The following is a 21,055-nucleotide window of genomic DNA, read 5'->3' as shown; positions in this document are numbered from 1 at the left end:
CTTCAACTTCACAAATGAACAGGTTCGAAGAACCGAAAGAACAGAAACTCCAAAGAGTCAAGGCGCGCCGGGATCTCCGAAGCGAACACGTTCGTGGAAAAAACAGAACTGAGGCTACGGGAGTCGTGCGTCCTATTTATAACATCCAGTGACGTCCGCCATTGGAGGAGGTCCTCGAGGGCGACGTCAGACACAGGAAAGATTTTCCGAAGCAGCACAGCTGTGGTGATTACTGTCATAGATATGGAATACGTCGGAGTACCCACTCCCCTCAAACAGCACTTTCCAGGCACTTCTGAAGTGCGCGCATGGTTATGTAGGCGGTACCAAGTCGGGGTCAGAGCCACAGGTAATTAAGCTCACAAAAATGAGTCCAAATGCAAAGAAGGATGTCAGGATTCCAGGATGGTGCAAGCAGCGTGCGCCATAGCTAACGGCACTTTCCAGTCACCTCCGCCGTCTTTCTTTGTCTGGCAAAGTTTCGGCCGACACCAGACGAGTGGCAGCCCTCTTTCTGGTAGTGGCGGCGACTACTGAATCAGGTTTTTGCTGATCCTTAATGTATAAAAGGTCTGCAGGCACAGGCCTGAATAATTGGTCTATTCTGGGGTTAACTGCCCTTGCGAGATTAGGCGCAAGTAGGGAGGGCTGTATGCGTCTTTGTACAGACTAACAGCAGGATTAACTGAGTGGCAGACTTCCTGATTAGAATGTCCTCCACAAAGTCCTTGTCCACTTCTGCCTCTTGGGTGTCGGTACTAAATACTCGAGCAGCAGTTCACTGTATTGTAGTTGGTGGTCTACGGGAGAATCTGCTACAGGCTAGTCTTGGTGGTCAGGCAACTGGATGACGCAGATGCAGTATTGGTCCCGACTATATAGAGACCCACATCATACATGTCTTGAGCAGGGTCTTGGTAGGTGGAGGTTGGAGGGGCCCATGCTAGAGGTGGTAGGCTGTGCCTCAAGACGAGGTTCTTTTAGCAGGAGGGTGATGCGTTGAAGCCCCTGGTTGTGAGGCATCACTAAGGGACGTTAGTTCTTCTGGATGCTTGTCCATGAATTCGACAAAGCAGGACATCCTCTTTAAAATTTGGTTAAAATGTTCAGGAGTATAGTCACATGAAGGTGTAAAGCCTGACCTGATAGGGGTGGCTGGGGAAGGTGCCTGGTCCTTGTGATGCATAGCCCCCGAGTGTCTACAGGGGAAGAGGAATCTAAAGCCAGAGTGTTTTTGGAACACAAAGGCGCCGAGATGCTCGACTTTTTCGGTGACTGTGTTCAACAGAGTAGCAGCAATGTGTTTTTTTTATTAATTCCTGCATTTTTGGCATTTGCTTAGTGGAGGCTGATTGGCCTTTTGCCGCACAAAAGGAGGGCCTTTTTGTGCGTACTGTCCGAACCGGGCCTGGGGTCTGCTTTTCAGAGGCCTGTCATGAGGCGAAAGCGTACGCGATGGCCCAGAGGACAGGGTAGAACTTGAGGCCTTTTCCATGGACACCGCCTGGCCCTCGATGCTCGGTATGTGCTTAATGTTTTGGATAAGTGTGCGTGCTCTGGCCGCCGGATGTCAGGCCGGCACATGGGGTTCTGACGAACCCTGCTCGCCTTCGGCGTCAACATGGACACCTATACTGCCCTCGCTGGTCAAGTCAGTGGAGGCTTCGGCATGCATTGCATGGACGGCCCATAGTTTGGTGAGTCGATCAGTGAGAGTTTATGGCTGGAAAAGTTTGCAGGACTTTCAAAGCTGTTCATGGTGATCCCTAGGGAGACAGTAATTGCACACTGTGCATGTCTTTCCGCAGGAATTTTCAGTGGCGTGTAGGGCAATATTTACAATGAGTTTTGTCCATAATTAATGAAAAGGGCAGTTAGGAGAGTAAAAGGGAAAGCAGATGGCAGAATATGCATTTTCTAAAATAAGTCTCCCCTCTCTGCCTTCTGTAAAGGCCAAGGCCCTTAAAGGCTGCATCTGGTCGATTCAGTCAAGTCGTTGATGGAGTTGTCCGTCGAATGTCGAGCAGTTAGTTGACTCTGTGGAAAAAGCAGACAATAGAGAAGGGAAGTCTACGAATAAACTTTCAACTAGTCAATAGGCATCTGCCTGGAAAGGAACTACGCAACTTGCTAACGACCACGATAGACCGAATACAATCTGAGAGGCCTTGATGCGTGAAGGACCATGGGTACAGTACATGTCACACTAGGGATAGTATTACTAACATCCCCTGTCGACGTCCGTTTGACAACAAATCTTGTAATACTCAGCGACTACCACTAGATGACGGACAATGCAGAGCATGTGCTCTAAGCAGATCCACTAGCTCCAAAAATATATTTATGTGAAAATATTTACCTTGAGGTGTCTTTCATTAGTGTATTTTAAAGGCTGAATACACCATTGCATATTTTTGTACTTACCTAGCTAACTAGAATTATTTTGCTCTTTGAGTCGTAGCCCACTCTCACACACCACCTGAGTCTGGCCTCATCACTCTGCTGCCTACCTTGACTGGGTTGGAATACACTTAAGTGTCTTTCCTGTTTACCATAATAGATTGGCTTCCCAGAATCCACCCCCAGTGTGGCTTTTGGAGATAATTTGAACACACAGAATATTTGCCTTGACCTACGCTGGTGCTTTAAAAAAAAAAAAGTTTTAATTGATTCTTCTAGTCGGGGGAGCCATACAGAGATCGTTAAACGGGCTGTCACCCTGCAACTGCTCCTTTTCCACTGTAAGTGGGGTTCATCCATCACCTGTGCAGGCGATACTTCGGTGACCAACTTTGTAATCTTAAAAGGTGTACATGGTTGTCCCTTAGCCTATGTTCTTACCCCTTTCTAGTCCATCTTTTGTGATTGCATACAAACTGGACAATTTCGTTATCCAATTTGTAAACAAATCCAAGTAAGTTTTTTTAGTCTACATTCCAGAGAGGTCAATGAATTCCTCTGAATCAGAGTCAAACTGTTACAGAAACAATTTCTCCTCAAAATCCCTTTTTCAATAAAGAAGTCCTCTATATGTGGATAAATAGCAGGGTTCGAAGTTAAGATCCGATGAACAGGTGCTAAAACCTGCTCCTGGGTGTCGGGCATCACCCAGTAGGCATGAGCTACCACTGGGGAACCAGGAGACAGTACTCCACGCACCGAAAATCTAACTTCCATATGAGATGCACACTAACCTTTTGTCCATTATGAATGATTAATTACGTTTAAAAAGTGTACTAGATGTGCCATACTTCTTTATTTGCATTCTCAAATACTCAAAGTTAATGACATGTATGCATGTTTGTAAGGCACCAGTTGGCCTCAGGAACCAAAAGTACCTCCTTGTAGATGTTGCTTTCAAGCTACCCAGGCTCTCCTAGGCTAGAAGTAGGAGCTAAATATCTCCCAGATACCTCAATTCCGAACCCTGCCTAGGTATGGCTTTTTGCACCTTTGGATGCCATACAGCTTTCAGCACCATGACCCTGCAGGATATCCTTGGTACGTGGAACTTGGGTGGCTTGTATCCTACAGCCTTTCTAGATTGTGTGCTTTCGATTCTGGGGTAAATGTTTATGACCCTGTGCTTAAGAGAATTCTGACAAATGTATTTTAAGTATCTGGCATGGATGCCTTTGTTGCTCCCTTTTTAGCCAACTGCTCTCCAGGTTTGTTGCATTCCAGGATTACCCCAGGTGTGTACGCACCTTGAGTGCTTCAGTGAGTATGGGGTGAGTCTAAGCTATGGTACAGTAGGAAATCCTGGGAGTGAGATCGGCGTCCCAAAAAGCCCACCAATCACTACATTGAGGATTCAGACAGTCAGTCCTGCTTACACTCTGTGACCAAATCCGCTGGGGAGGAGGGGGCAGGGAAGAGTATGGGGAGAGGCAACTCTGAGGATCATTGGTGATAGCACATTAGCAGGATGTACACAAACAAATCATGTTGCTGAAATGCCTTGGTCAACATTTAAATTCAAGTTTAGTAAACAAGCTGTAACACTCCAAACTGATCAACACAGGTCTATCCAATACATGTGAATCTAAAACAGATTCACAAGCTGCAAGCATAGTGATGCTTCCTCGGCACAGCAGAATGCACTAGTAGGTAACTCCGATTCACAGGACATCACCTGCCAAAATGTCCATACATACCAAATATACATACCACCTGTGACCACACTAACTAGTATGAGAGCGAGATGGCTAAAGGAGGTTAGCATAGCATGTTGCCTAGCTAGAACGCCTCCTCTGGTGCAGGAAAGATGTGCAAGTTTCTGCAGCATGGATCTGAAACCAAGTCAAAACATTTGCCTTGGATGCACATCCCAAATATGAGTCAGGCACAAGTTGAATGCAGAGGGTGAGCACTTGACAGAATGAGCAAAAGGAAAGTGCTGAGCGCTTACTTCTCCCTGTCTGCTTTGTAGGTGTGTGCTATCTCTGGTACCAAAGGATCGTCTGGGTTGGGGTCACAAAGCAGGGAACAGATTGACAAAAGAACTGAAACAAAAGAAGACAGCGGTTTAGGTTCGATTTCACAGAATTCAGGTTTATTCAAGTCAGTTGTATGCATCCTGCGATTATCAGGTGAAGGGCACAGTGCAATGACATGTCACAGTTCTCAATTCATTAAACATTTCATGAGGGAGATTTCAGAACCCTCACGATATACAGACTATTAACCATAAACATAAGATTTGGCAAGCGTAACCGTATGGTTGTAGAAACCAGGCACTTCTGTTCTACAAGGTAAAGGTATGCTGTGCGTCAGATCTTCCTCCAACCCATTTACCACTATACTGGGGGCAAGAGTTGGGAGGGTGGATTGAGAGGGAAGGAGACAAAGTACTAGATAAAATGGAAAACTTGCAACCATGGCGTTTGATTGAACATGTACATATGGACCTAGCCCTAATTTCTGTGCACATCAAATGTCAAGCTTACAATAAAGGCTCTTAGAAACCCAGTGTGTATGCTTTTGGGGGAATATGCTCTAACAATTTAAGAGTCTGTGATTAAAGCAGCAATGGGAATGAAAGGAAGAAAAACATTACAGTTCTTCACTCTGGATGTTGTCAAGGCAATTCCCTGCTCTCTGGCCTGGGTGCAAGCTTCTAACCCAAAACAATGACATTCAATTTCACCAGGGCTTCATCCCTTCATAAATTCAGACCTTTAGCAAGATGGGAATAGTTTCTTACCTGTAACTCCATTTCTCCAGCATTGGTATCTTTCATGGATTCACATGCTTTGAATATTCCCCGTCGTCAGGCTGGGAATCCCCGGTACATTATATAGACCCTTTCCCGTAGGAAAACTTTTTCGACGCTTATGCGTCCTATCCACCTCGTTTTGTATCATGCGTGCCCGTGCCGTCAGGACGTCATGATATAAATACAGGCCCCGCCCCCGCGCTCCCTCAGATTTCGGCCCCCAAAGTAGTGGGGGAACCGGTTTGCATGATCAGGGGAGGCAGGTGGGCGCATGTGAATCCATGAAAGATACCAATGCTGGAGAAATGGAGTTACAGGTAAGAAACTATTCCCTTCTCCAGCATTGGATCTTTCATGGATTCACATGCTTTGAATAGATTACATAGCAGTACTACCCCCAAGAGGAGGTGTGCATGCAAACCCCTATACATTCTTCGCAAAAGGCCGTTCCCTAAGATTATGTATACATCAGTAATAGTTTACATAGGGAAAAACGGACCACATACAGTCATAAATTCCACAGGATGCCACCCCGCAGCCGGGGCTTACCTTACTGGAATAGGTGTCGAAGCACCGCCTGTCCCATCCGGGTGTCTTCGGCATGTTGCTGCGACAGGCAGTAATGGCGGGTAAAGGTGTGTGTAGTCGCCCAGGTAGCCGCCATGCAGATGTCCCCTAGAGGGACTCCGGCCCACAGTGCCGTCGACGATGCCGCTGCTCTAGTTGAATGAGCTCTTGGCCGTCGTAGAAGAGGCTTCCCTGCCTTGGAATGGCAGTACGAGATGGTAGATGACACCCATCTTGAAAGTCCTTGCTTTGAAATGGCTTTTCCTCTAGCACCCAACCCATAGGCCACAAACAGCTGTCTCGTTTCTCTGAACGGTTGCGTACGATGAAGATAAAACTTGAGAGCCCTTTTTACATCCAATGTGTGTAGCATGCGCTCCGCTCCCGAGCATGGCTCCGGAAAAAACGTAGGCAACACGATAGAAGAGTGTTTATGAAACACCGAAGGAGCTTTTGGTATGAACTGTGGGTTAGTGGCTAGGACTACCTTGGTCTTGAAAAATCGTAAGTATGGTGGGTCCACCATTAGAGCCTGAACTTCTGAGATACGTCGGGCTGAAGTGATGGCCACCAGGAAGGCCAATTTCCACGACAGAAACTTCAGAGACGATGATGACATTGGCTCAAACGGAGGTTTCATAAGAGACGTTAAGATCAGATTGAGGCTCCACTCCGGTGGAAATTTCTTCTCTGGAGGGAAACTCCGAAAGAGGCCTTTAAGGAAGTGCTTAATCAGGCGGTCGCTGAACAATGGTGCCGAGTGCCGTCGACGAGTAAACCTGGAAATGGCTGCTAGGTGTACTTTTATTGACGACACCGACAGGCCCATTTGAGCTAATAACAGCAAGTATGGAAGGAGCTGTTCCGGCCTAATCGATTGCGGGGCCAAACCTGGTTGATCCTCACACCATTGACAGAACCTTTTCCATTTGTACGCGTATGAGGCGTTTGTGGAAGGTGCTCTTGCCGCTTGCAGGATACGTCGACAGTCCTCCGGAATCGTTAGCCGACCAAATTCGGCGAAGTCAGGAGCCAGGCCGTCAACTTGAGGCTGTCCGGGTCGTGATGCCAAACGACACCCTCCTGTCGAGACAGAAGGTCGGGGGTCTTCTGGAATCTCATCGGTTCCGCCGCCGCTAAGTGTAGTAGGTCTGAAAACCACACTTGTCTGGCCCAGTATGGGGCCACCAGAATTACCCGACATGGGTACCTGAGGATCCCTTGCAACGTCCTCCTGACAAGGGGAAAAGGAGGAAATGCGTACAGGAATTTGTTCGTCCATGGGAATGAGAACGCATCCCCCAGTGAGCCCTGCTGAGGCCATCTGCTTGCGTACTGATGGCATTTCTTGTTGTTCTTCGTTGCAAACAGGTCTATGGAAGGGTGTCCCCATTCCTTGAATACTTGTTGAAGTTGTTGGTCGTTCAGCACCCATTCGTGAACTTCATTCATTTCTCTGCTGAGGGCATCGGCTTCCACGTTTTTCACTCCTGGTAGGTGAAATGCTAAGATTTGTATGTTGTGTTGAAGGGCCCAATGCCAGATTTTCTGTGCCTCTGTCGATAGGGACCTGGAACGTGTCCCTCCTTGTTTCCTCAAGTAGAACATCGTAGTGGTGTTGTCCGTCATGACACGCACCACCGAGTCCCTCAGTTGCGGAAGAAAAGACTTCAGAGCCCATCGCACTGCTCTCAGTTCTAGCAGGTTGATATGCAGGGAGGACTCCTGCAAAGACCACTGGCCTTGTACCTGTAACATATCCAGATGAGCTCCCCATCCGCTCAGCGATGCATCCGTCACCACCGTCTTTTGGAACTCTGGTTCCAGTAGAGGCATCCCTCTCGTTAGGTGAGTAGACACTTTCCACCAGCCGAGTGCTTGAACTAGTTGTTCGTCGACGACCAGTCTGTCGGACCAGCGACCTCTGCTCTGTGCCCAACGGTCCGCTAGAAATTCCTGGCAAGGCCTCATAAACAGACGGCAGTTGTTTATTAACGGAATGCAGGACGACATGGTCCCTAGCCGGGACATGTACTTGCGCACAGAGACTCTGGTACCGCCGCTCCATTCCGACGCCTTGTTTTGAAGTTTCTGAATTCTTTCGCTGGATGGTTTCACCAGGCTTGTGTGCGTATGAAACTCCGCTCCTAGAAAGACCAAGGTCCTCGAAGGCTCTACTGAGGACTTGTTGAAGTTTATTGCGAAGCCCAGTTCCTGTAAGATGGACATTGTGGCTCGTAGACTGTCTCGTGTTTGTTCCTTGGATGACCCTCTGATTAGCCAGTCGTCTAGATATGGATAGACATGATGACCATCCTTCCTTAAATGGGCCGCTATAGGGGCCAAGCACTTGGTGAACGTCCTGGGGGAGGACTTGAGCCCGAACGGGAGGACCTTGAACTGAAAATGCTTTCTCCCGACGACGAATCTTAAATATCTCCTGTGTCGTGGGCGTATTGGGATGTGAAAATAAGCATCCTGAAGGTCTAGTGAAGAGAGATAGTCCATGGGTTGCACCGATCTGATAACCTCTTGGAGTTTTAGCATTTTGAATTTTTGGCTCTTTAGCCACTTGTTGAGTACCCTCAGGTCGAGAATGGGCCTCCATTTGCCGTTTGGCTTTTTGACAACAAAGAACCTGGAATAAACTCCTTGGCCTTCCTGTGCCACAGGAACTCTCTCTACCGCCCCTTTTCGCAACATAAGCTCCGCCTCTTGTCGTAGGATTTGGAGGTGGGGCTGTGTCGAGAATAAAGGAGGAAGACGCGGAGGCTTGTCTTTGAATTGCAGCGCATGACCCATGCGAATCGTGTCTAGGACCCATCGATCTTTGGTGATGCATTTCCATCGGTCGAAGTGATGAGAGACTCGACCCCCCAGGACGTTCCGAAGGCCGTCATTGGTTGCTGGTTTGCTTGTTCTTCGTTGACGACGGACCTGAGCCTCGCCGCCTGGAGGCTTGATAGTCCCTGCTTCCACGTGCCGACTGGGACGCTCGTCTGAACCCTTGTGAAGAGTACGAGGGCCTGTTAAATCCACGGTCCCTCGAGGCTCCAAAGCGGGAGTTTCCAGAAGCACCTCTGAAAGGGCGAAAAGAGCGAAAATTTCTACCCGTTTGAAGGGCGCCGAGGGATATTAATAGCGTGGTTCGAGGCCTCCTCGCCGTCCCGCACCAGTAACATAGCTGCTTTTCGGTGTTCGTCTGGCAGGTGTTCTAGGATAGGGGCTAATTTGTGCCACATTTCCCTATCATATCGTGACACGATCGCTAAGGAATTTGGCTGCTCTTACTGTCGTCGCTCCGACCGAGAGCACCTTCTTTCCAAATGCGTCCTGCCTCCTAGCCTCGCTTTCCGGTGGCGTTGAACATTTTTGCTGGACCCTGGCCTTCCTAGCTGCTGCCGCCGACACCACCGAGTCAGACAAAGGCTGTGATGTTAGACATTTTGGAGTGGACTCCGGAGCTTTAAACTTTTTCTCGATCCGTCCCTTTATGGCTGGTTCCGAGAACGGATGGCGCATCGTTTTGAGACCTTCTTGCCACACGTGGTCAAGGATTGGGATGGCAAATACCGATTTTCTCCTTTGACCCATATGGTCAAAAAGGAAACAGTCTTTCCTCTGCTCCTCAGGAATCAAGCCGAATTCGGAACACGCTTTCCCCATCATTGCATGGAAGGCTCCCACATCATCAGGGGGAGATGGCTGTGTCTGGCTCCTCGTAGACTCCAATTCTACATCCGAATTCCATGTCGGGTCCCTCGACGGTGACAGGGAGATGTCTGACCCAGAGTCATCATGTATAGAGTCGGACTCCGACAACTCACCCTCCTCCTGAGCTCGAGGACGATCTTTTACCGCCTGGGGAGCCGATGGGTGATTCGTCGACGAGCGAGCCGTACAAGTTTGCTCGTCGACGGAAGGTACAGACAGAAGTGACGATGACGTCCCAGGTTGAGGGAACTGGGTATCCAGCCGCTGTAGTAGCTTCTGAAGAGTATTAAGCACATCCAGAGACAAAACTGTCTGGGGGTTCAGCAACGTGGATGATATAGGTACCATACCCCCGCTCGCACTCGTCGCCGTCGTCGTCGACGTGGAAGGCCGTAAGCCTAAATCCAATGGCTGCAGAACCATGTCACCTTCCCCTTCCGCCGAGCAGGCCGTGTCTGGCTGCAGTAAGACCTCAGGGGGGATCGGGTCATAGACCTCAGGCAGCCAAGCCATAGAACTGAGTTTCCGTCGACGAAGGAATCCCAACCGCTGCTGCTTGAACGGTAATAGGCATCGTCAATGACACCGAGGTCGACGAGGAAGTCGTCGTCGTCGAGCCTTTAGACTTCGTTGTCGATTTTGATGCCGACTTCCCGGCTGAAGCTTCTCGACTCACGGAAGACCTGGGACGGTCCCCTGAGGAGGATTTAGACAGCGCCAGCCTCTCCGTCTTAGATGATGAGGAGGAGGAGGGCTTTTTATGAGATGAGGAGGATCCAGCATGTTTCCCCTTATGCTTGTCCTCAGGGCGAATTTCTGCTGGCCGCACCTTCTTCGATGGAGGCTCCGACTTGCTCCTGGAGGCCGTGGAGCCAACTTCCGAAGCCGGGTAGGCACCCGCTCCGTCATTAAGCCAGTCGACCAGCCTTCTTTTACGGTCCTTAAGGGTTTTTTGGGAGAAACCCTGGCATATCTCACATGTATCCGCCGTGTGGTGCGGGTGGAGACAGTAGATACAGTCCATGTGGCCGTCTCCTTCATAAACCTTTTTGAGGCCACAGGTTGCACATGGGCGAAATAACGCCTTTCCAGACATAATTCTCCAGATTTGAACTTCGCTTACGCGAAACAGACAAAAAAACAATCTAGTTATCACTAGTAGTAACACGAAGATCCCACTGCTTTGAAAGACGGTTGAAATCTGAGGGAGCGCGGGGGCGGGGCCTGTATTTATATCATGACGTCCTGACGGCACGGGCACGCATGATACAAAACGAGGTGGATAGGACGCATAAGCGTCGAAAAAGTTTTCCTACGGGAAAGGGTCTATATAATGTACCGGGGATTCCCAGCCTGACGACGGGGAATATTCAAAGCATGTGAATCCATGAAAGATCCAATGCTGGAGAAGAATGGCTACCAGAATACCCTGCATTACTGTAGCTTTCAAAATCAATGAAAGTCGGTGCAGTACAGTTACTGCTCAGAGAAAGAAAATATCTTAGTATAGATGTAATGTTATAGTGAAGTAATATTTCCATCTCAATTATGAGATTCTTCTCAGAATGCCCAATTTACAATAAAATACACCAGTCAGTATCCATGAAGGAGGGCATTTGAGGAACCTAGCACTGACTGAAAATAGAGTTCGAGCTTCAAAACAACAATGGGACCTAAAAATTATAACCTGTGTTGGGGAGATTTATCCTTTTTATGCTTAATCCCCTCTACTAGCGATACCCCCCTCCCCACCACTTTCTGCTGGACTTCTGGACCTTTTTCTTTCCATCCTTAATGAGGGGAGCCTTTTTTGCAGTCATTCATTCTAATTTGCTTTGACCTTTTGGAACTCTGTTCATTTTGTGTTACCTTATTCTATGGAGTCTGCTTTCCTCCATATCTCTTAAAAGGTATCTGTTAGACTTGCAGCACACAGCACCCTTTGTGAGTGTTGCTGGGAACCCTTTTTATATGTCTTATTTCCTTAGAACTAAAATTCTCAAGGATACTTTGCATACCTATGTGGAGTGCTAAAGGGATACATAGTATCACCATTATCTCTGCTCCTGTGACTTTCTATTCATGGTGACAACCCTACAGTTATGGCTGGTGGCAGTGGATGTGTTCTACCAATTCTTCTGCTATGTTTTAACCACAGACTGTTCACAATCTCGCTTATGCACAATAAGGTCACCTATGTTCTAAAATGGTGGCTCCTTTTCTTTTTTGCCATCTCTCCTGTGGCTGTCTTTTGCCAGCCCTTCTACCATTTTGGGAGGGGGAGGTCTGTGTGTGCGTTTGGCCTTTGGCGGGAACCCTTGGGTGCCCCCGCCTAAGCTCCAGTGGGTCTGTGAAGGCAGTAAGTGGGGCAGGAGTTTTACAGTGCATGCCCTTTTTCTGCCAGAGTGCCTGAATGGAACCAATTCCCACTGGGGAGGAGTGCTGGCTGTCCTGATTTGACAGCCACCTGCTCCTTCCTGTAAAATGCTGAGCGAGTTTGCTGCGGAGTGAGTGGGAAAATTGAATAAGGTGAGGTTCCGGAGGTAGAAGGCAAGTCGACCACGGGAACAGAAAATCCGAAGCTGAAGACAACCAGAGATGCCTGCAGACCATTCAAGTAACTGAAGCGACCACGGCTGTCCTGACCCCGTTTTCCTATCGACAGGAGCTACGAAGAGGAAGACTCCCTCTTCTTGGTTGGTGGGACCAAACAGCCCTCAGATTAACTGCGGATCGAGCCATCCCGAGATGCTGTGACCTTCCAGGGCTGCAAACCGCGAATACCGGGGGACTTCCGACCCATTTGTAGTGCAATGTCTTTGCAAGGTCGAATCCATCCTGAACTTTTGTGAGCTCCAGTTTGGCCTCCAGAGGCACAATCCCACTTATCTCACGAGTGCCAGACTTCAGAATCGAAAATCAACCGGGCGATAACCATCCTTTGTTGGAGCTGATAAAAAGGCGCCAAGACCACAGACCGACCAAGGAGACCTAAGAAATCCACGCTGAGGGTTCTCTCTCGCGACTGCTGCTGTGACATTGCATTCAGAGTCCTTCCTTTCATCATGAGACCGAGATATCGGGAGTTAACTTGTTAAGCATTTTGTTTCTAGTGACTAAAGCATCCTGAAGAACGTTGCCTTTCCAGCTGCTACATAAGACTATCCACTACTGCACTGACTTTTGCTAGTTAGGGATTGGACTTACAAAGCATTAGAAACCTTAAAAAGTGTTACTAGAACGTACAAAATGGCTCAAGTATGCTTAACCATCCCTTTCCATCTGTGTCTGGAGCGATTTAACTGAATGAGTGAAATTACAGTTTATCGCTGTAGTACCGATAATACAGTAGAACTATTAGTGTCATTCTCTAACAATTGTGATCACGAGCAACTACTATTGAAGCAGCCACTTACGAAAAGAACAAGTTACTTGGTAACATTCTTTCGATTGGAGAGGAATATATGGGAGAAACATTCAATGTCCCTTGAGGGCCTTTGTTCGACTGTCTACGTCATCAGTATAAGTAGCGCACACATCGGCCATTGGTTTCAGTTTTGCTTTTCCCCTCCTGCAGAGGAATTACAAGGCGTACCATAGACCGTAGGCTCCAAGAAAGCGTAAAGTGTAAACACACGTAAATTCTATGGTTGGGTAGGGCGATGAGGAATCTGTGGGAGGACCATCCAATCAAAAGAACGTTAACATGGGTAAGTAACTTGTTCTTCAAATGGATTGTGTCCTCCCACGTATTCCTCATCTTTTGATAGACACTCAAAGCAGTAATAATTTGGTGGTGAGTGTATGAATTTTATTTCATCCTTAAATGTTATGGACCGAATGAAGGACCACCTTCCCAAATTGACTGAAAAATGAATCCAGGCAGTAACGTTTCACAGATGTGTGTGGACGACCAAGTGGCCGCTATACATATGCCTTTAACTGGAACCCCTCTGAAGAGCAGCCGAGGTTGCTGTGTCCCTTGCAGAATGTGCTGATAAACCTTCGGTCAGTCTTTAGCTGCTAAACTAACATGCCCCAATAGTCAGAATAATCCATCTGGATAGGGTCTGTAACAGCTAAACCCAATTTAAAACCTGTATAGCCCAATTAAAAAAAAATAATTAAAAGAAACATATATATATATATATATATATATATATATATATATATGACAATGCATTACTTACCGTAAAAGCATTTCTGATGGTTGTATCTGCTTAGATTCACATGCTGTGCATAGGTCCGACATCCAGTGGTCACTGCAGAGTATTGCATTTTGTTTTTCGTAGTCGAAAAGGGGACGTCGACAAGGCGTGTCTGTAACACTATCCCTAGTGACATGTGTTGTACCCACAATCCCTCACGCGTCGAGGCCCCTCTGTTTGTATTTTTCTGCCCTGAGGGAGCCTTCTAGACGTGAGTGAGTACAGAAAAGAGAGAAATATAGAAAAAGGATGTCTATGTTCCTTCCATCCTAGCGGGGAGGAAGGGTGGGCGCATGTGAATCTAAGCAGATACAACCATCAGAAATGCTTTTACGGTAAGTAATGCATTGTCTTCTGATGTTTGTTAATCTGCTTAGAATCACATGCTGTGCATAGACTAGCGAGCAGTACCCGGAGTTGGCGGTGGGTTATGAGAAGGAACAGTAGAGAAAAGATGTCTTAATACTGCCTGTCCCACCTGGGAGTCAGATCTAGAGTGTGCATCTAGACAGTAGTGTTTTGTAAAGGTATGCACAGAACTCCAGGTAGCCGCTTTGCAGATGGACTCAAGGGGAACATTTGCAATGAATGCTATGGACGCCCCCGTGCCTCGAGTAGAATGTGCTCTAGGCTTAAAGGGCAGTTCTCTCTTAGCAAGAGTATAGCAGAGAGTGATGCATTGAACAATCCATCTAGAAATAGTGGACTTTGAAACTGCATCCCCTTCTCTTCCTGCTGCCACCGAGACGAAGAACTGATTAGTCTTCCTCAGTGGTCTGGTTCTTTCCATGTAGAACATGACGGCTCTGCGGACATCTAGTGTGTGCAGAGTCCTTTCTCCCAAGTTGGAAGGATTTTGAAAGAACGCTGGTAGTTCTATAGACTGGTTTACGTGGAATTTTGAGATTAATTTTGGAGCAAACCTTGGGTGAGTGCGTAGAACCACTTTATCTTTGTGAACTGTAACGAAGGGGTCTAGAACAGAAGGAGCCTGTAGTTCACTTACTCTCCTGATGGAGGTGATAGCTATTAGAAAAGCAGTCTTAAGAGTGAGGTCTTTAGGAGATGCTTTGTGCATGGGTTCAAATGGTGAGCCCATGAGTTTGGTAAGTACCACGTTAAGGTCCCATCCGGGAGCTGGGTCAGCTATCGGGGGGTGTATTCTCTTTACTCCCTCCATGAAGGCCTTTATAACAGGGATCTTCCACCACAACACTTTGAGTTGAGAAGTGGTGTATGCAGAAAGTGCCGCTAGGTGGACTTTAATGGAATTGAACACTAGACCTGAATCCAATAAATGGGTCGGGCATAGAATAATATGTGTGGGAGAGCAGTCAATTGGGTTGATGCTCTTTCCTCTGCACCAAATGACAAATCTCTTCCATTTGCTAGAATAGCAGTGGCGAGTGTTAGGTTTTCTGGCTTCCCTGAGGATGTCCATGCATCTCTGTGGGAGCTGTAGATGTCCAAATTCTATGATCTCAGGAGCCAGGCTGCTAAGTTCATGTTCTGGGGGCATGGATGCAGAGTCCTGCCCTTGTCTTGTGACAGCATGTTGTACGGGCAGGGGAGATAGAGACATCTCCATCAAGTGAGCAAACCATGGCTGTTGGGCCCACATTGGGGCCACCAGTATCATGGTTACTTGTTCCTGGTGCATCTTGTGCACTACCTTGTTGAGAAGGGGAGTCGGGGGAAAAGCGTAAACAAATCTCCCTGACCATTGAATCGACAGACCGTTCCCCTTGGACTGGTTCTGGGGGTACCTGGAGGCGTAACTTTGGCATTGTGAGTTCTCCAGAGTTGCGAACAGGTCTATTTCTGGGAACCCCCATTGCGTGAAGACATCGAAGACGATGTCTTCGTGCAGTCGCCATTCGTACTCTTCGGGCAGGGGGAAATCTCTGCTGAGTTTGTCTGCCAGCAGATTGAGTTCCCCTGGTACATGTTGTGATAGTAGGAACATGTTTTGTTTGAGAGCCCACTTCCATATGTTTTGGGCCAGTTTGGACAGTCCTGGAGAGTGGGTTCCCCCCTGCTTGTTGATGTAATACATGGCTGTGGTGCTGTCTGTAAGGACCATCACTGTCTTGCCTTGTAGGTGTTCCTTGAAGGCTTTTAGTGCCTTGAACACCGCTAGTAGCTCCAGAAGATTGATGTGTTTGGATGCTACGTTCGGAGACCACTCTCCGTGAGCAGTCTGATGGGATAGGTGAGCCCCCCATCCTGTGAGGGATGCGTCTGTGGTTAGAGTGGCTTCTGCCGCGGGTGTGGCAAAGGGTTTCCCTTTTTCCAGGTTTTCCTTTGTCCACCACCGTAGCGAGAGAACTAAGGCCTGCGAGACCACCACTAGGTCGTCCCATAGTCCGCTGGCCTGACACCACTGGCTGTTGAGCCACTCTTGCATTGGGCGCATGCGCAGGCGCGCGTGAGGTACCAAATAAATACACGACGCCATCATGCCTAGCAAGCGCATTGCTTTGCGTACCGTCACCTCTCGACCGGTTACATATTGAGGGATCTGAAACATGTTTTGGACCCTCTCTTTGGAGGGGAAGACAAGGCCGTCCTTTGTTTGAATTAGAGCCCCTAGGAATTGTTTGATTTGGCTGGGGTCTAGGCTGGACTTCTTTTCGTTGATGGAGAAGCCCAACTGGAACAAAAGGTCTACAGTCTTTTGGGTATTGGAGAAGCATGTTTCGTAAGAATCCCCTGTTATGAGCCAGTCGTCGAGGTAAGGGTAAACTGGGATGGACAACCTGCGCAGGTGGGCCGCTGCCACTGCCAGTACCTTCGTGAATACCCTCGGTACTGATGCTATGCCGAAGGGTAGCACTCTGAACTGCTAGTGTTTGCCCTCTATCATGAACCGGAGGTATTTTCTGTGCGCTGGCAACATTAAAATATGAAAGTATGCATCTTTCATGTCCAATGTTGTCATGTAATCTCCCTGTGATAGCAGTGGGATCACTTCCTGTAAGGTCACCATACGAAACTTTTGGGGTTTGATGAACTTGTTCGCTGGGCGCAGATCTAATACAGGGCGCATGGTTAAAATCTTTTTGGGTACAAGGAAGTACACTGAATAAATACCTTCCGTTACCTGAGATAGAGGCACGACCTCTATGGCTCCTTTTTCCAGCAGTTGTTGTACTTCTTGTAGAAGGATGGCAAGATGTTCCGGTGGCATGCGTCGTCCCCTCGGGGGTTTGTATGTTGGGGAACTGTTGAATTTGATGCAGTAACCGTGGGCTACGGTGGAAAGTACCCAGCGGTCTGACGTTATACCCTCCCATGCTGGAAGAAAGGATGTTATCCGGCCCCCGACCGGTGTTGCATGGGAGGGGACGCGAATCTTTGCGTCACTTGGTGTTGTTAGGGGCTTGGGAACCTCTGGGGGTGGACCCTCGCCCTCTTCCTTTGCCCCGGCGCTGTCCTCTTTGGCTGTACTGGCCACTATTGGTCTGGAAATTGGTGGCAGGGTACTGTTGCTGCTGGTTTTGTTGTTGGCCACGAAAAAAGCGTTTGTTGCCATAGCCGCGCCTGGTAGAGGGCTTAGAGATTTGGTCAAGAGTTTTGATAGTATCGAACTCTTTTTTAGCCATCTCCAGAGCCTCATCCACCGCTTTCCCGAAGAGGTTAGAGTCTTCAACAGGTTTATTTATTAAAGACGCCTGTGTCTCCGGTTTGAACCCTGAGTTGCGCAGCCATATGTGGCGTTTTAGGACTATTCCCTGAACTAGGGAACGTCCCGCAGTTTCTGCCGCATCCAGAGAGCTCTTTACAATACTCTGGTTGACCTGGGTTCCTTCGCCAATAGTTGTAAGCAGGCGTGTACGTAATGGTTCCGGCGCTTCTTCAGCGTCTTTGCGCAGTTTGGCCCACTGCGCGTCCGCATAGCTAGCGAGTAAAGAATTGTTAGCAATTCTTGCCGAAAAGGCGGCCGAGGATGTAACTCTTTTTGCAAGGGCATATAACCGCTTGCCCTCCTTGTCAGGTGGTGCCTCACTGGTGGAAATTGGTACCCCTGCCCTCTTTCTTGTGTTGGTTACTACCAGGGAATCCGGAATGGAATGTCCCCTGATGTACAGCGGGTCTGAGGGTGAAGGAGTGAAAATTTTTTCAATTCTAGGATTGACCCCTCTGATTAGTGCGGGTGTGGACAGCGAAGGGATGATTCTTCTCTTCACCGAAGCGAGGAGGGGAATTGTCTGACTGACCGGGGGTTTCTCCTTAATTACCCTTTCTACAAAGTCTAATTCAGGGGAGAGCTCCCCAGTGTCCAGTTCGAAGTGTGCTGCTGCTCTGCGCAACAGGGCATTAAATGTGGGTTGATCGTCAATGGGAGACGTGTTTCTAACAGGTGAATTGTCAGGAGGATTTAGGTTGAGGACATCAGTGTCGGAATATATTGATGGGGATTGCCAGGGGTGAGAAGGTCCTTCTTCCGGATTTTCTCCGAAGCCTTCTCCTACCAAGTCTGGGCTGTCTTCCAGACCTTCCTCCTGGTTCCGTCCCTCTTCCTCGTCCATAAAATCATCCTCTTCCTCCAGATAATGTTCTTCCCCAGTGAGGTCATACACACTATGGAAGTCCGAGGCTGTGTCCTGGTGGGGATTGACTAGTCTCGGAGTTTTGCCCCTGGGGTCCTCCTGAGGCCCTTCTCTTATTCTCTTTGGAGTGGGAGGGTTCTGGGTATTCATAAACCTCTCCATTCTTTGCATGCAGAGATGGAGCCTTTCCATGGTTTCATGGGGTACCCCTGAGCGGTCTAGCGGGGGAAAATTGGTGTCTTATAGCTGAAAACGGCTCGGCCTTTCCCACAACGTCGAGGAAAGTGTCCCGTCGCCCTCCGAAAAGCCTTCAGGTGTGCTGGGAATCCCTTCGACTGAAGGAGATCGTCCCTGTATTTTCGGCGTGTCTTTCGACCTTTGCGTAGCGCTCGACGAGTCTTTCGGCGTACGCTTGTGGGCGTCGGCTACCACGATCCTCGCCAAGCTCTCAGCGACTCGTTTGTCAGCGGAGGGCTGTGGTTTCGACGTTATGGGTGTCGATCGCTCTACGGCGGCATGCCCTTTCTGCTGATGCGCGCCGGCCGATGATTTGGGGGCGGCGCCCTTATTTGCCGAAAGCCCAGTCGCTGGTCGCGGCTGCGAGAGGGGCTTCGAACCAGAACGGTCCGAGGAGGCCGCCGGTGAAACCTGCGTCTCCTTGGGCGCTGATGCTCTCTTCGCCTTCGGCAAAGAAGAGCCATGGGTTGTGTGCTTATGTGTGGTCTTGTGTGCGTCAATGTCGCCGGGGCGTTCATCCCCATAAGCAGGGCGTGAGCCGAGCCCGTCGGGGCCGGGGACAGACGACGAAGCGTGTGTGCGCTCTCTAGGGGGGTTTTCGACTTCCGTAGCGGAGGTCGTGGCATCACGTTCCTCGTCACTGTCAGAGGTAGCGACGGTGGGTGGAGCGTCGGCCTTCGACATAGCGTAGGCCGCCCACCTCTTGACCCTACGGTCTTTTAGAGTCTTCGGCTTAAGAAGCCGACAAGCCGTGCAACCTTCCTCTTTGTGATCGAGGGGCAAGCAGCGGTTACACCGTGAATGCTTGTCCTTCCCAGTAAACTTGCCCTTGCAAAGCGGGCAAAACCTAAAGGGTGTCCTCTCCATAGCCGAGGCAATAAAACGTGATAACCACCCCAAGGGAAAGGAAGGGGAAAAGGAAAGGCATTCTCAGAAAAGAACTAGAGATGTCCCACGACCCCCACTCTCCCTACTGTATTTGGCCTGCGAGGCCAGGCCACGTGTTCGGCAACGCCGAAGGATCTCCTCCGCTCGTCCCCTCCGTCGAAGATCTTGCTCGGCAGAGACAGCTTCACAACAGCGTCGAGGGGGGGATCGATATGTTGTATATTAATATAGGAAAACGACCAAAGGTCGAGGAGATGAAATCTGCAATGTCTCTCGAGGAGCTCCTCGTAAAGGCGACCAGTAGCTGGGCGGAAAAAAACAATCTGAGGGACCTCGACGCGTGAGGGATTGTGGGTACAACACACGTCACTATAGGGATAGTGTTACAGACACGCCTTGTCGACGTCCCCTTTTCGACTACGAAAAACAAAATGCAATACTCCGCAGTGACCACTGGATGTCGGACCTATGCACAGCATGTGATTCTAAGCAGATTAACAAACATCAGAAATATATATATATATTATATATATCTCTTATTGGGTGCAGCCCACATAATCTTACCTCCTCCTTTCCAGGAGGAGGTGGGTAGAAAGATGGCAAAATAATGCTTTTTGACAAGTGGAACTCGGAGACTACATTTGGTAGAATAACAAAGTTACTCACCGTAGCAACGACCTTACTCCCAAGTCCATAGTTCCCTTTCCTCCATACTTGTGGGACATTCCGTCCTTCTGGACCGGAGCACTTTTGTAAAACGCATCAAAAAGTTAGTTTTTGTCCTTTTATTTTTACACAGGGCCACTGCACGTGGCCGTAACCCCACCCTCCTGAGCTCCCCCCCCACGCATCGCCCTTTAGTCCTTTTCTCCGCGTGGTCGGGGCTGGACGCACTAGCATCACTGTGTATTATATTTTTTTTTATTCCCTTTGTCCTTCCTTCCTGCTCCGGTTCCATGATCATCTTGTCCTTCGTCTATGCCAGAGCGCCTGGGATTCCTGTCCTGCTGTTCCAGCAAACTTTGTTTCACGCAGGTGGATCCCCATTCTCTTTGCCTGGAGTGTCTAGGCCTGGAACATCGCTGGGACTCATGTTTCTATTGCGACTCCATCTCTGTCCGGGCACTCCAGCATCGTCATCTTTGGTGGGAGGAGATGTTTCACCGCGCTCCTCCACCACATTTGCAACTGTTCGATGAGAAAAAGAAACACCTGGTAAGTTCTTTACTTTTTAGGGTGCCCCAGCCAGGGGACTCCTTTCAGGGGTCTTCTGGGAGGGGGAGGTCTGTGCGTTTTGCCTTTGGCGGGAACCAGTAGGTATCCCCGTCTAGGCTCCAGAGGGTTTGGGCAGGGAGGAAGTGGGGGACGAGTATTGCACCCCCCTGTCCTTTGTCTGCCAGAGTGCCTGAATAGGACCAGCTCCGACAGGGGGTTTGGCTGTCATGATTGGACAGCCCAACGCCCCTTTCTGTAAAAGGCTCAGAGATTGCAGAGCAACGTGTGCTGGAACTATATAATAGGTGAGTCTTCTGGAGTGTAAAGCAAGTCCACCACAGGAATCAGAAGTAACCGATGAAGACGACCAGACGCGCCTGCAGACCCTTTGCAAAACCATGAAGCGACCACTGCTGTCCTGATCCCATTTTCTATGAGACAGGAGCTCTGAAGAG

At 48.9% G+C, this 21,055-nt stretch overlaps 1 protein-coding gene across 1 annotated transcript in view; it reads right to left on the bottom strand.

Moving 5' to 3' along the window:
• The window catches only part of UBE2D4 (ubiquitin conjugating enzyme E2 D4), a 679,089-nt gene that overhangs the window by 135,833 nt on the left and 522,201 nt on the right, over positions 1-21,055 (bottom strand). Inside the window, exon 6 of the mRNA XM_069618939.1 lies at positions 4,412-4,505. Within this exon, the coding sequence (XP_069475040.1) occupies positions 4,412-4,505 (94 nt within the window). The remainder of the gene's footprint in view (positions 1-4,411; positions 4,506-21,055) is intronic.

This window comes from Ambystoma mexicanum, chromosome 10, assembly GCF_040938575.1.
Source record: "Ambystoma mexicanum isolate Mex_15411 chromosome 10, UKY_AmexF1_1, whole genome shotgun sequence".
Classification (NCBI taxonomy): Eukaryota; Metazoa; Chordata; class Amphibia; order Caudata; family Ambystomatidae; genus Ambystoma; species Ambystoma mexicanum.
This window is presented reverse-complemented; position numbering and strand designations above follow the sequence as displayed.